We start from the raw sequence: 14,627 nt of genomic DNA, 5'->3' as shown, positions 1-14,627 counted from the left end.
CCCATTCCATTGCAGACGCAACGGTAGCTTTGACCTCCCGGTTTTGCCTGATCGTCAACGTCGGCCCATTCACGATAGCCCCTTCGTCACTCTTCAATGTAACAACAGCAACTAGATGGCCAGAGCACTGACCTTGCGTGGGCCAAACAACAATCGCTTTCTCGATGTCTTCAAATGAGGACAGATTCCACTCGATATCTCCGAGCTCAACCCTCTGTCCACGAATCTTGACCTGCGAGTCAGACCGACCAATGAAGATGAGGCTTCCCTGAGAAGTGTACCGAACAAGATCATTGGTCTTGTAAAATTGCCTGTCGACACCTGGCTGGAGCCGGATTGCCCAAGTGGGGTTGGTGATGAAAGCTGCATCTGTTCGTTCCGGATCATTCAGGTAGCCTCGAGCTAAGATTGGTCCCTCTATTAGGAGCTCTCCAACGGTACCGATTGGGGCAAGGCGGTTACTATCTCGGGTATCAACGACCCATGTGTTGCAGCCGACGCCAACCCCAATATTGGTTGATCTGATAGGGCCTGCAAGGTCTTCTGTCGAGCAAATGCAGGTTACACATGCTTCTGCAGGGCCATATCCATTGATGAGTTCAACTTTGCCTGCCCAGGTGCTTACCACATCTTGGTTGACTGCCTCTCCTCCAAGACAAAGAGTTTTGAGTGAAGGCACCTCTTCAGGCCGGATGAGAGAGGCGACGGTTGGGGTTAGGTCTGCCCAGGTGATCCCATAACGGGCCATAGCAGCCCCAATATCATGAAGTCTTTCAGAATCTGAGGGGACACAGACAGTACCGCCATGTTGAAGTGTGGTAAAGATCTCTTCAACACTGTTGTCAAATGTGTACGAAGCAAACTGTATCGTCCTTGTAGTATCGTCCATATGCATGGCTCTGCCATGGGCTTTCGCGGATGTAGCCATAGCCCTATGCTCTATGATGATACCTTTCGGCTTCCCCGTGCTCCCCGAGGTAAATTGCACAAATGCAGCGTCCTTCGATGAGCCGATTTGACCCTCAACCCTAGACTCTACTGCGAGTGACTCGGCATCTGCTGAATCAAGGACAATTACTTTGTTGACTAGGTCCTCGGCGATTTTCCTCTGGGACGGTGAACAGATGATCAACGTGGCTTTTGAATCAATGATGATTTCTTTTAATCGTTCACGAGGATAATCGGGGGCAAGTGCGGTACATGCTCCCCCGGCTTTGAGAGTTGCCAGCATAGCGACTATCGTCCAAACTGACTTTTCGAAGCAAAAAGGGACTATAATCCCTGGTGAGACTCCATTGCTCACCAATCGAGAAGCCAACCGATCAGTCATATGCTCCAGCTCCGAGTACGTGAATTGGCCATCCCAACCAACAATGGCATCCTTGTTGGGGTATAGAAGAGATTGAGCAGTTATGATATGGTCGATGCGAGAATCAACTTCATCAAAATCGCCCTGGTTCCAAATCAAGATGTCGTTGAGATTGCTCGGTGAAACAAGGTCTAGGTTCTTGATAAGCGAGGTCGTCTGGGTTGTGATACTGCGGACCACCTGCGCAAACGTTGACGCCAGGTTCTCTGCCATTTTAGGCGACATTCGACCGAGTTGGTATTCTAGTTGAATCTCGACCGAGTGGCTGGAAGTGGTAATATCAACAGCCAGGGCGTACTCGGTTGGGTCTGTTCCAGAATGGCGATGGGTGTGAATAGATCCGACCGAGGCAGCATCTTTAGAGTTTTGAAGAGAAAGTACAGTATTGAATAGTGCATGACCTGAAAGCCCAAGGGAATGGTGAATATCAGCCAGTGCGACATGCTGGAACTTGAGATTCGTCAACATGTTGGATTGGCAGTCTTGAAGGATTGCTGAGATAGACACCTCGGGATCAATATTGAGGCGACAAATCATCATGGATATGATGGGTCCGACCATGTCCTCAATTCCGTTGACTGCGGCATCTCTCCCGGCAGATAAAAAGCCGAAGCAGACATCTTGTGATCCCGTGAAGGCCCTTAAAACCACAGCCCAGCTGACTTGGAGAAGAGAAAATAAAGTAATGTCGCTGCTTTTGCAAAAGCCACAGATCTCAGCAAAATCCAGTCCAAGGTCAATTCGGGTTGTGCCATGGCCAGAAATTGTAGGGTCTGGCCTTCCATCCGAGAGATCAGGGAAATAGCATGGCTCAGCACCATCAAGATAGTGGCACCAATGGCTGAGTTGATCAGGCCCTGATTTGACTTGTGTGTACTTTACAAAGTCGCTGTAGCAAGGCCTGGTGAGGGTATCTAGCTGGTAATCATATGCCAGAGACAAGTCGCGAATCAATATGCCGATGCTGTAGCCGTCTATGACTTTGTGATCCAGGTCCAGTTTGGCTATTACCCTTCCCTCGTCTGTCGTACACAGGGTGAGTTTGTGAGGCGGTGAGACGGCGTCAAATTCTGTGACGCCCATCGTCTTCAGGGTAGCGATCGCGTCGTTTGCCGTGGTGTAATGGGCCCTCTCGACCTGCACGCGGGGACTTTTAAGAACGATCTGACATTGAACCGAGACTGTAGTGCCACTGTCAAGGAAAATGGTGCGTAGAGCGGAATGACGGTGGACAACCTGGTGCCAGGCTGACAAGAGCTTCTCGATGTCGATGGGCAGTTTCGCATCCTTGGAAGTGAATTCGACAATGGAGTAAAACAAGTAATCAGCGTCCCCTTTCCTTTGCGAGAGCAGCATTCCCTCCTGAAGCTTGGATAGCGGGTAAATGTCCTCAATCTGTGAAATGTCGAGAATATCAGCTTCTTCAAGCTCGATTTCAATACCATGAAGAAGATCCCAGTCCAAGGGCATCAATGGAAAATCGGCTAGGGTAAAGCACTTCCTGACTTTAGGTACCTGCTCCGCAAATTGGATGAGTGCTTCTTCGTAACGCTTGACCCAACGATGAATACGATCTTGATGCTTCATCCTGGTGTTGTACACAAAGTGGATCTGCAATGCATCAGACTTCCCCGTGATAATTATATCAACAAGACCAATCCTAGCCGCGCCAGGAGAAAGATTTAGAGCCTCAGACTCCATGTTCAATGCACTGTCAAATGGGGTAAGGATAGAGCCCTCTTTCTCCAATTGCTGGAAGAGACCCGAATAATTAAGGGTCATTTCAGGCCGATCGTACTGGGAGAGGGCATAATGACCCTTTTCATGATTGTACCGCGAGGAAAAGAAATCCCAACCCTGTCCAGGCGTTCTCTTCCTCAGATCCTTCGCTCTGATAATGTAGTCCGTAATATCATCATGCTCACCACAATAAACAGGGGCCAAGGTTGTGAACCAACCAACAGTATTGGTAGGATCTATTGCTGGGTCCCAACTGTTTCTACCATGGCTTTCGTAGAAGATGGATGGGGAGCATCTTTCGGGAAAGACTTCGTGGAATGTATAGGAAGCTGTTCCAATCATAAGATCAATCGGCTCTGTGTTGAATATTGAGTTGGAAGCCCCCAGCAGCATCCGTACTGTTTTATCTTTAAGCGTAAAAGATGAGATCTTTGCATTCGCAACGATATTTGGTATGTCATTCATGCCCCAGAAGTCAAGGTCCGGCTTAGGTACGCCTTGTATCAAGGTGTTATCGGGGTCACAGTTCTCAGACGTATGTATCCTCTGCATAGTGTTCCAAACCTGGAATGATAGCGGCTCCTCCAAGGGCAGAGGCCTACCAGCCAAGAGATCTTCTAGGTCGCCCAGAATCACTCTCCATGACACAAGATCAATAACCAAATGAGATGCCACCAGCAGTAAATACTGGTGCATATCAGATCCCTGCTCGCCGCTGATACGAATGGAATGCGAAGCAAAGAGGAGGTCAGCCGTAATGTCGAAGTTTGATGAACCCAAAATTTCATGCATCTTAGGTCGCACATCATCCCCACTGCGGACAGAATGGTGGGAAACGAGGGGATTTCTTGTGTTGTAGTCGCGTATCTCCTGTTGCCAACAATGCTGGTTGTCTTTGATAAACCGAGCTCTGAGCATAGAGTGTCTTTGGATGACTCTGTGAATTGCCTCACCAAGCTCTGGGTCTGGTACATCGCGGGTGAGCTTCAACGCGAAGCTTTGATTAAACCGGATTGTGGTATCACTGTTGATATTGAAGAACAAAGTTTGTATGGGCGAAAGAGGAAATGGCATGTTCATTTGTGATTTGGGCAGTTTCCTGTCGGTCATCACGTTCGTTGAACTACCAGCCAGATCAGATATGCCATGACACCGAAGGACGTCGTGAACGGTAACTTTGATGCCTTGTCGACGGGCACTGGAAACGACTTGCATGGCAGTAAGAGAGTCTCCTCCGAAGCTCATAAACGATCTGTATCGTGCATCTGGACACTTGGTGTTGAGAACCGATTCCCAGATTTGAAGCAGCGTTGACTCGACCTTGTTCAAGACCTTTTTTGTGTCGGAGAGATGGCTTGGCTGGACCAGAAGTGACCCATCAAGATCTTGTAGCCACTTCAAAGCCTTCAATCGATCCATCTTGCCAGAAGAATTGAGCGGAATGTTCTGGACAAGAAGCCACTGCGATGGAAGCATATATGCGGGTAAGTTGTTTGCAAGATGTACCTTGACTGCCTTGGCATCGTCGCTCATCGCCTGTTGCTGTGGTTGGTCTAATAGCTGAATGCCCTCTCGAGAGATGGATTGAGAAGCATCGGTTGCTCGAAAAGATACCACCGCAACAAGCTGCTTGCTGAAATGTCCAGTCTCTGGGAGTAGTGCTAGTGCATCACGAACTGCTGGATGGGCTTGTAGAGTTGCTTCAATCTCTCCAAGCTCGACCCGATTGCCCCTGATCTTGACCTGGTTGTCCCTCCTCTGTATGTAATTCAATGTCCCGTCCGGGTTGTAGCGAGCCAAATCACCTGTTTTGTACATCCTGCGGCCAGGTCTGCCATCTGCTCGGGCGAATTCCGGGTCACTGATGAATGAAGCAGCTGTTTTCTCCAGCTCTCCTAGATAGCCTCTCGCCAGTAGTGGTCCCTCAACCAATATCTCACCAACGCTACCTGGAGGGGCGAGGAGGTGATGATTGCTTGGGTCTACCAGCCACAGTCTAACACCAGCTTGGTGACCCAAATTCGCCGGATCTGTCTCGGGGCTGACCATGGTATTGTACATGACACATACAGAACATTCTGAGGGTCCGTAGATAAATGCCAGGCGAACATGATCGGCCAGGGACTTGATAGTGTCAGCACGCATCCGCTCTCCACCCATGACAAGAATGTGCAAGTTTGATACGTCGGCAGGCCTGAGAAGGCTAGCCACGGCGGGTGTCACAGCAGCCCAATTAGCCCTGTAGCGTCTCATAGCACCAACTAGGTCGTTCACTCTCTCAAACTCTGATGGTATGCAAACAGTACCACCCCACATAAGGGTATGGAACTCATCCGCGATGCTCAAGTCGAAAGCGTAAGAAGAGAATTGGAAAACACGTGACCGGGAGGTGAGTTGCAGCATAGTTCCGTAGACTCTGGAGCTTGTGGCGATTGAAGCATGTTCAAAGACGCTACCCTTTGGTTTGCCCGTGCTTCCAGATGTGAAAATGACGAAAGCAGCGTTATGAGGCTCGACTGACCTCCTGGACTTGGAAATGGCCTGTCCAGTTGCTGAATGGCCATTTGCAAGATACTCACCACTTACAACGAGTATATCAGTAGTGAGCCCTGAAAATAGTCCAGAATTATCCTTCGAGACAAGTACCACAGGCGGATGTACCTGTTGTATGATGTTGCAAAGCCGATCCAAAGGATGCGATGGATCGAGAGAAACGCAGGCTCCACCAGCCTTCAGAATCGCAAACATGGCTACAACATGCCATCCTGACTTCTCAAAGCATAGTGGAACAAAGGTCTCCGGGCCCACGCCATGTGCCACTAGGGTTTCTGAAAGGGCGTCTGAGAGCCTATCCAACTCGTTATACGTCAACTGAATATCCCAAGCGCAAATCGCCTGGTGCTCTGGCTGGGAGTCTACAAAGTCCTCAACAATGTTGTGGACGCAACGGTTGATCTTGACCAGCTCCTTTCCATTCCATTGCCGGGCTAGTGATCGAGTTGCATCACCAACAACAACCAAATCCCTCAAACGCTGCTGGGGATCATCCAGGATTCTGATTATGGTGTTTTCGAGGCAGTCCAAAATAATGCCCGCGAAGGAATTGGAGATCGAAGTGGCATCATAGTTGAACGCGAGACCGAGCTTGCCTGCCCCAACTTCCACGTTCAAGGTGCAGGTATACTCAGTAGGGTCATACACCGAGACCGAGCCTACCAATAACTCATTGGAGCCTTCAGCTCCATGCGGTCGAGCCAAAGAAACTGAGGTATTGAAAAGGGATCTACCGGCAAGAGCGAGATCATGCTGTATGACAATTAGAGGGCAATGTTGGTGATCCAAGCTCTTCGTGTTGTTGTCTTGCGCCTGCTTGAGCATCGACAAGATCGAAGCGGTCTTGTTTAAGCGGAATCTTGCTGGCAGGGTGCTGATAAGTGGCCCGCAAATACGATGCGGATCTGACTTGAGCTCAATACCGCGACCTGAAGTTTGATAGCCAAAGCATACGTCGTCAGTTCCAGTGTATGATGCAAGTATAATGGCCCAGACAACTTGAACTAGATTGGCAATTGTCGTATCATGTTCGACACAGAATGACGATGCTCTTTCTGACAATTCGTCAAGATTGGCTTTGATAGTCACAACCTTAGATGGCCTACCAGGTTGTGACCCGGACTGAAGGACCGGGAAGTGGCATGGGGATACATCTTCTAGGAACGTCCGCCAATATGAAAGGTCATGTTGCTCATCTCTCTTGTACAACGCTTGGACATACTCCCCGTAGCCTGGAACCGAAGTCGTGTCTAACATCTGCGCGCCGTCATAGAAGGAAACGAACTCGCGAAAGACCATAGAGAGAGAGTGTGCGTCCATAATCGCATGGCTAGCTTGAAGGCAGAAGTAGATGTCACCCTCTGGTGTCTCCATCAAACCCACTGCGTGAGGTGATGCCAACGAATCATAAGACTCACAGTTCCAGCTTAGCAGATATTCCAGATCGTCTTCAGATACGTGAGGTATGACCTGAACGACCTGACCCAACTCATTAAGGACGATTTGATGGTAGAACTCATCTCTGGGACTTGTTTCGAACCTTGTGCGAAGAATTGGGTGACGTCTGACCACTTCAGCCCATGCAGCTTTCATGCGGTCTATGTCAAGTGGAATTGTAACATCTCTTGGGGATATCTTGGCCACATATCGCGTGACGTATTGCTCTGGACATCTCTGCTGGCTCATGAGGATACCATCTTGTATGGGAGAGCAAGGATATATATCCTCAATATCCTTCGCATTGATTCCGCAGAGTGCCATCTGTCGAAGTGTGATTTCAAGCTGACGTTGACTGAGCCTGGAGCACGGGAAATCGGAGGAGGTCACCAAGCTGTCCATGTCAATTGTCTGAGAGACAGTACGCTCGAGCGTGTTCTGGAACTCTGATAGCCAACTTTGAGCTCGCTCTGGTAGCTTCATATTCCGATTGTAGCTTATGTCAATTAGCAACTGAGCTCCGTCAACCAGTGCGGTAATCTCGAATAGTGCCAATCGAGCCTTGCTGGGGTCATAATTGGTCGCAGCTTCATCGGAAAAGTGTACCTGCTTAAACAGCGCATCATTGCGTTCGAACTGCTGCATCAAGCCAAAGAAGTTAAACAGGAGTTCGATGCTAAAGGGCTGAATGGACCCTTCGTCATCACCCCAACCTCCATACCGATGTGCGAACTGAGTCCAAATGCTATCAGCCTGCGAACGGCGGGCATCTTTCACCAGCTTCAAAAGCTCGATGTCATCGTGCGTCTCGATAGCGACTGTGATGGGAGAGATCGTCGTGAACCATCCGACGGTTCGTGACAGGTCAATGCTACTATCCCAAGTCTCACGACCATGGTGTTCAGTGAAAACTGAGGGCGCAGTCCGGTCTGGGAATGTTTTGCAGAAAGACGAAATAAGGGCTGCTATCATTACATCCACTGACTGAAGATTTTTGACTCGACTGGGTATGTCCAGTAATGCCTTTGTGGTTTCAGACCTTAAGTGAAACGAAAGGTGCTTGGCATCGGCATTCAGATTAGCCTCATCTTTGAGAGACCAATAGCCCAAGTTGCTATTATATTCCTGGACCCCGAAACAATGAGTTCCTTTTTCTTTCAACATGCGCCTCTGTTGAGCATTCACCCACGTTGAAAAGGAGCTTGAAGGTGGCAATGGAGATTTACCCTGCAGTAGATCCTCTAAATCTCCAATGATGATGCGCCAGCTGACCAGGTCGACGACTAGGTGATGGCAGATCAATGATACAAAGATATCATCACCAACCGAGATTTGAGTGACAACTAGCATGGGCCCTGCTTCAAAATTGGTGGATTTGTGTTTCTGTTTGACAATCTCGACAACACTCTCAAAGTTGGAAGCTGTGAGTGTCTCAAAGAGAAAACTGCCGTGGTTATCGGTGGTTACTCTTTGCAGCCAAGTGTTGTGACAATACTCGAATCTAGATCTCAGCATCGAATGATGTTCAACGACGTGCTCAATAGAGCTCTTGAGACGTCCAAGAAACCTTGGCTGACGCGACTGGAGCAGCACGCTCTGATTGAAATGGTTTGATCCAAGTGGATTCTGATGGAAATGAAGTTTCTGAATTGGTGACAGGTCGAATTGGCTTCCTTCCACCATATCAGGGTTGACATCCAGCACCTCCTCAATTAGTGGCGCCATACTTCTTGCGAGGTTGGACAGTGACTTAGCCCCAAGAATGTCGCCAACTTTGATGCGATAGCCTAAAGACGCACAACGAGCCGCAAGCAGCATTGCAGAGATAGAATCCCCACCAACGGCAAAGAACGATGAAGTGAAATTTAGTAAAGACTTGGGCTTGTTCAGCACATTGGCAATTGCTTCCAGTAGGGCGAGCTCTCTAGGATCTGATGTTTGAGGTCCAGATTCGCAGACTTTGTCGTCGACATTGACAGGATCGAGCTGCACAATCCAGTCGACAAGCCGCATTCGATTGATCTTTCCAGAAGCCAGGGTTGGCAGGCTATCAACGACAAGCCAGACAGATGGAACCATATAAGGAGGAAGAAATCGTACAGCTGCCTCTTTGAGAGAAGCGACCAGTTGCTGGGAGGATTCATCCGTGACGATCAGTGGTATGTCTTTGAGTTCAATCGTGGAGACCCTTTGCGAAGTCGGGATTAGAGCCACAATACTTCCCCCATGTAGGCCTTGCCACGGTAATAGAACAACCGAAAGATGAGGTATGGCCGCCTCAATCTCGCCCAGCTCTATCCGATAACCTCTCAACTTGACTTGATTATCTTTGCGGCCAAGAAATGAAAGATTCCCATCTGGCAGAAGCCTCACAAGATCTCCGGTACAGTAGAACCTTGTGTTTTTGTCATCAGCCCAGGATGGACCTGTGATAAAAGAGGTGGATGTACGATCGGCAGCCCCAAGATATCCCCGTGACAGAAGCGGGCCGCTTATCAAAAGCTCGCCAACTCCTCCGATAGGCACCAGTTTATCAGGATTGGCCGATTCTACTACGTAGCATGATGAGGCTACTGCCATTCCGATGATAGAAGACTCATTCTCGACCGTAGGATAGTGAACGGTACAGTATACGGTAGTTTCAGTTGGGCCATATCCGATAATGAGATCCGTCGCTGACCCCCACGTTCGAATCACCTCTGGAACAACCGCTTCACCGGCCACCACGAGAGTCTTGAGGGTCGGAACCTGGGCGGGAAGAATTGTTAAAGACAGTGATGGTGTTAACTGAGCCCATGTTATTTCGAAATCATTCATCATCTTGGGCAGTTGTTCGATTCGGTCTGTGTCTGATGGGATGCAAACACAGGCCCCGGCTCTGAGTCCAGCGAATATCTCACAAAGTGAGATATCGAACACAAAGGACGTAAATTGTAGAACCCTTGAGCAAGGCTTCAATCTCATACACTTCACTTGTTGTTCGATGGAGGTGCAGATGGCGCTGTGTTGAACAACAACTCCCTTAGGCTGGCCAGTACTTCCTGAAGTAAACATAACATAAGCATCATCGTCTGGAGAGACAATAGGAAGTCCATCCTCCTGCAACTCCGATGGTTCGCTCTGAGCCTCCAGTAAAATTGGATCAATGCAGTAGAGATCGGCCCCCAGACGCTGGCACCTTTCTCTTGTTTGTTCTGAGACGAGGATCCACTTGGCTTTTGTCTGCGATACAATATTCTGCAACCGGTCCTGCGGATGGAAAGGGTCTAGTGGCACATATGCACAGCCTGATCGAAGGATAGCTAATATGGCTATGACGGCCCATCGAGACTTCTCAACACAAATGGGCACGTATGAGACGTCTCTGAACAGAGCCTGTTTCATAAGGTCTTTCGCTAAAGCTCTCGAAAGATATTCAATCTGCTGGTAGGTGAAGCTCCCATCCCATGCGTGGATTGCTTCTGCTTCTGGTTTGTGTCGGCTTTGTTGTAAAGCCAGATCATGTAGCGTCGACTTCGTCGCTGGCTGGATGGTCCTTTGGGCAATGTGGTGGATGGTAGCTTTGTCGTCTGTGCTGACAATGTCGATCTCGCCGATGTTTGCTTCGACCCTGGCGGTCACAATAGACTGCACTGCTTGAAGATACGTAGCAAGGATACTTTCAGAAATCGCCTTGGAGATTCTACTTCTCCACGTGTCAAACTGTACACCAATGGTGTTTTCTGCCAGCGTGACATGTATGTTGATGTCAAATTCGGTTGGCTGATATTGTCGCACCGGCTCAACTAATGAATCTTCTCCATCCTTACGTTTCCATTCCATTGCCCTCAAGATTGACATGGCTGTGGAAAAGAGCTTTTGTGTCTGTCCTAACGCATGCTGCACATTGGCAAGCGAGGCATGTCTGTGAGGGTGTGAATCAAAGAAGCTATTTTGAACATTGTTCAAAGCCTCACTAATGCTCATAGAGTCCACAATGGTGCATCGTCGAGCCATCATATCGATGACAGGTCCTACCATACTCTCAATGTCCTTCACAGGAAGATCTCGAGCTGATGTTAGGAGCCCGAAGACGACGTCGTCCCTGTCAACCATCCTTCGAAGCACGAGGGCCCAAGCAAGTTGTAAGACACTTGATATAGTCACTCCTTGGCTTTTGGCAAAGTTGCTGATCTGTCTCGCGTTGTCGATAGTAGCGTGTAGCTGAACAAGTTGCTCAGAGAGATCCTTGTTCTCAGTGGGCTCGATGAGTGTAGGCAGTATAGTTGGCTCGAGTTCGACCAGAGTCCTTTCCCAGAATCTGAGCGCCTCGGTATCATCTTGCTGTTTCAGAAACTGCACATAATCGGAGTAGTGAGACTTATGGTCATTGTAAACCTTCTGAGTCAATGCCACTCGGAAGTGTTCCACGAGTATCTCGATGGACTGGCCGTCAAAGAGGAGGTGAGAAAGATTGAACTTGACAAATAGTTCATCTGCTTCTGTCTGACAGATAACTAGGGAATGCGGTGGTTTTCCATCTTTAAAGATAGCTTTGTGGCCATCCAAAACCATCAGAGCATCAACCGGAACGTTTTGGAAATTGAAGAATGTGATGTTGACTTCATGGTGGCTAAGAACGACTTGTTCCATGGATCCAGGACTTGTCTGACTTTCAACGAATATGGTCCTCAGAATGGAGTGAGAATCGATAACCTGTTGCCAGGCCTTCTGCAGCACCTGTTCGCGAATGTTAAATGTGTGTGAGAGCTTGAATATAAAGGAGCATTCGTAATGTCCCTTAGATCTCAGCTGGCTCAGTACAAGGGACTGCTGCATTGGCGAGCAAGGCAAGACATCAGAGATCCTCATAGAATTGTCCCTGATCTCATATGGAAGCGCATTCTTGACTAGAACCTCTTCTGTAGTCTCCATGCTGTCTTTCATAGGCGACGTCATGTCTCCATTTGTAAGAGGGCGTGCCCTATCGATGTCAGCCACCTTAGCGAGCTCAGCAAGGTTGCTACTTAGGACGTCTCGAACGTTAAGGTTGATGTTTAGCTGTCGAGACTTGGAAACGACCATCATGGCGGTTATCGAGTCTCCACCCAAATTCAAGAATGAATCGTGATGTTTGATCTTTCTAGCCTCCAGGTTGAGCACCTCAGCCAAGATACCCTGCAGTGCGAGTTCCGTGTCTTGCCAGATCCCATCATCTTCATCGTTGGCTGGGTCTTGAATGCATATCTTCTCATAGATATCTAAACTCATGGACTGAAGCCACTCAGATATGGCAACACGGTTGACTTTTGCAGAAGCTGTAACTGGAAGTGATTGGACAAATACGTAGGCTATTGGAACCATAAATTCCGGTAGTCGTTTCGCCAGAAGATCTCGTAAGCTCTCAGCTCTCTCCAACGAGAGTCTAGACGGTAAACAGCTCATTGGTCCGGAACTCACTGTGAAGGATTCGTCTGCCTCTTTGATTCTCATCACCGCGGTCAATCGATTAGCCAATGGGCCCCCTTTGGGTACGTCCACGACTGTTTGTTCCGCACATCCAAGTGATAGAATTGCTCCCTCGACCTCGGCAAGCTCGACTCTTTGGCCTCGAATCTTGACCATCAGGTCCTTCCGGCCACTGAAGCTGAGACTCCCATCGGAATTGAAGTACATGAGATCTCCGGTGCGACAATAGCCGAATCCTTGGCATGGTTTGGACCAGCTTGCGGATTTTACAAAGACCTCTTTCGACTTTTCTGGAAGATCAAGATAAGAGGATGCTGTGCTGGCGCTGTAAACAACACACTCGCCAACAACACCGATTGGTAAGAGGCGATCATGGTTTGAAGGGTCAACAATCCAGCAAGTGCCGTTGGAATACCCAACGTTTCTCACGTCCGTAAGATGTCCAAGCCTGTTATTGGAGCTCACAATTCCGTTCTCAGAACTTGCATAGCAGTAGATCAAGCCGATCTTGGATGTCCACCTGGCAGCTTCGGGCTGTGGGATGGGCTCGCCCATCACCAACAGTGTCTTCAGATTTGGCAAGTCGTCAGGACTCATTGATCGAAGGAGAGAAGGTACAATTACGGAAGTATCGACAAGGGTTTCGTTCATGTACCTAACCAGTTCATTGACTCGGGCATGCTCTGATGGAATGCACACACAGCCCCCAAAAATGCAAAGTGGCATGAGGACTTCGTAGATAGCTGGGGTGAAGCTGTAGGACGCAAAGTTAAGGAACCTCTCCGCTGTGAAAATCCCAGAGCACTTCTTCATTCCGGAGCAAAATCCTGAATGTGTTACTGTAATTCCTTTTGGGACTCCAGTAGACCCAGAGGTGAACATTATGTATGCAATGTCTGCTGGTGACACAGGAGGTGATTTGACTTCCACATCACCACAGCTGTATGCATGCGACAGAAACTCATCATCAATCTGCAAGATGTTGTCGCTCACTTTGTTGCTCATGGCGAGGTTCTTCAGAGTGCTGACTACTGCCTTGGCCTTGGAAACGTTCTGGATGTGCTCAAGTCTTCCGAGAGGCTGACCCATGTCAACGGGGACAAGAACTGCTCCCGCTTTGAAGATAGCCATCCATGCAATTGCAACGAACTTGGATTTCTCACAGCAGGCCATCACTGCATCGCCTTTGGAAATGCCAGTGGCAATCAATTGTTGGGCCAACTGGTTAGACGCGATTGCAATTTCCGAATAGGACAGTTTACCATCCCAAGCGTCCACTGCAATCTTATCAGGCTGCTTCACTGCCATGTCGTTGAATTGGTGGTGAATGCACTCATTAACGTATTCTGGAGGACTGGCACCCCAATGCTGAATCTGAGCCTTGTGCGCATCGGGCAAAAGATCTAGGTGCATCACTTGGATATGACCATTTCGAAGTACGGCTTTGGTAGCAAGCTCAAAGACCTGAGCTACGTTGATAGCCTGCTTTGTAGACAGGTGGGCCGTACTGAAGGACAATTTGATGGCAGGGTTGGTGAGAATAATGATGATGGGGAACTAACAGTTTGTCAGATTATAAATATATACTATTTCTAGATGCTATTCTTACGTTTTCTAGAAGCTTTTCCATCATCTCTTCGTTGAGATCCGCGTCGGAAACCAGAAGTGTGTTTTGGAGAGGACCAGCTTCAGTGGGCTTGGACCACTTGAAAAAGTCATCCAAACAGATATCAACTGCCTCACGATTTTTCTCGCTCTGAATACCCTCAGAAATGCACGAGATAGATCGCTGCGGGTAAAGGTCCGTCTGAATAACCCTTGCGGACATCATGGTTGACCAAGAAACATCAGTCCCATTGGCCCCATTAAACGCAACGAAGGCCGGATGCTGGGAACTGGTGTACAACCCAAGAACAAGAGCCCAAGCAGTATAGACAAGCTGCAGCTGCAGCTTGTCTTCACTACCAAGATCAACACTGCCATACTTTTCTTTTTCCAGTACTCCATCGTTGCGAATTGGGAACCGCGAGACATTTGCGTCCGTCAAAAGCTGCTCCCAAAGTTGTTTCTTGTTCGCCAT

General features: G+C 48.7%; 2 protein-coding genes across 2 annotated transcripts in view; one reads left to right on the top strand and one right to left on the bottom strand.

The window, feature by feature from the left end:
• The window catches only part of FGSG_13783 (uncharacterized protein), a 29,066-nt gene extending 14,439 nt beyond the window's left edge, over positions 1-14,627 (bottom strand). Inside the window, exon 1 of the mRNA XM_011321240.1 lies at positions 1-14,627. This exon is cut by the window's left edge and continues 14,439 nt beyond it. Within this exon, the coding sequence (XP_011319542.1) occupies positions 1-13,960 (13,960 nt within the window). The 5' untranslated portion in view covers positions 13,961-14,627.
• On the top strand, positions 13,970-14,384 carry FGSG_13784 (uncharacterized protein; the record flags this gene model as incomplete). The annotated part of the gene is made up of 2 exons (XM_011321239.1): positions 13,970-14,077; positions 14,166-14,384. The coding sequence occupies 2 exons, from the start codon at positions 13,970-13,972 to the stop codon at positions 14,382-14,384; spliced, it is 327 nt and encodes a 108-aa protein (XP_011319541.1).

This window comes from Fusarium graminearum, chromosome 1 (assembly GCF_000240135.3).
Source record: "Fusarium graminearum PH-1 chromosome 1, whole genome shotgun sequence".
NCBI classification, from domain to species: domain Eukaryota; kingdom Fungi; phylum Ascomycota; class Sordariomycetes; order Hypocreales; family Nectriaceae; genus Fusarium; species Fusarium graminearum.
Note: the sequence above shows the minus strand (reverse complement) of the source record. Positions and strands in the feature narration are given on the sequence as shown.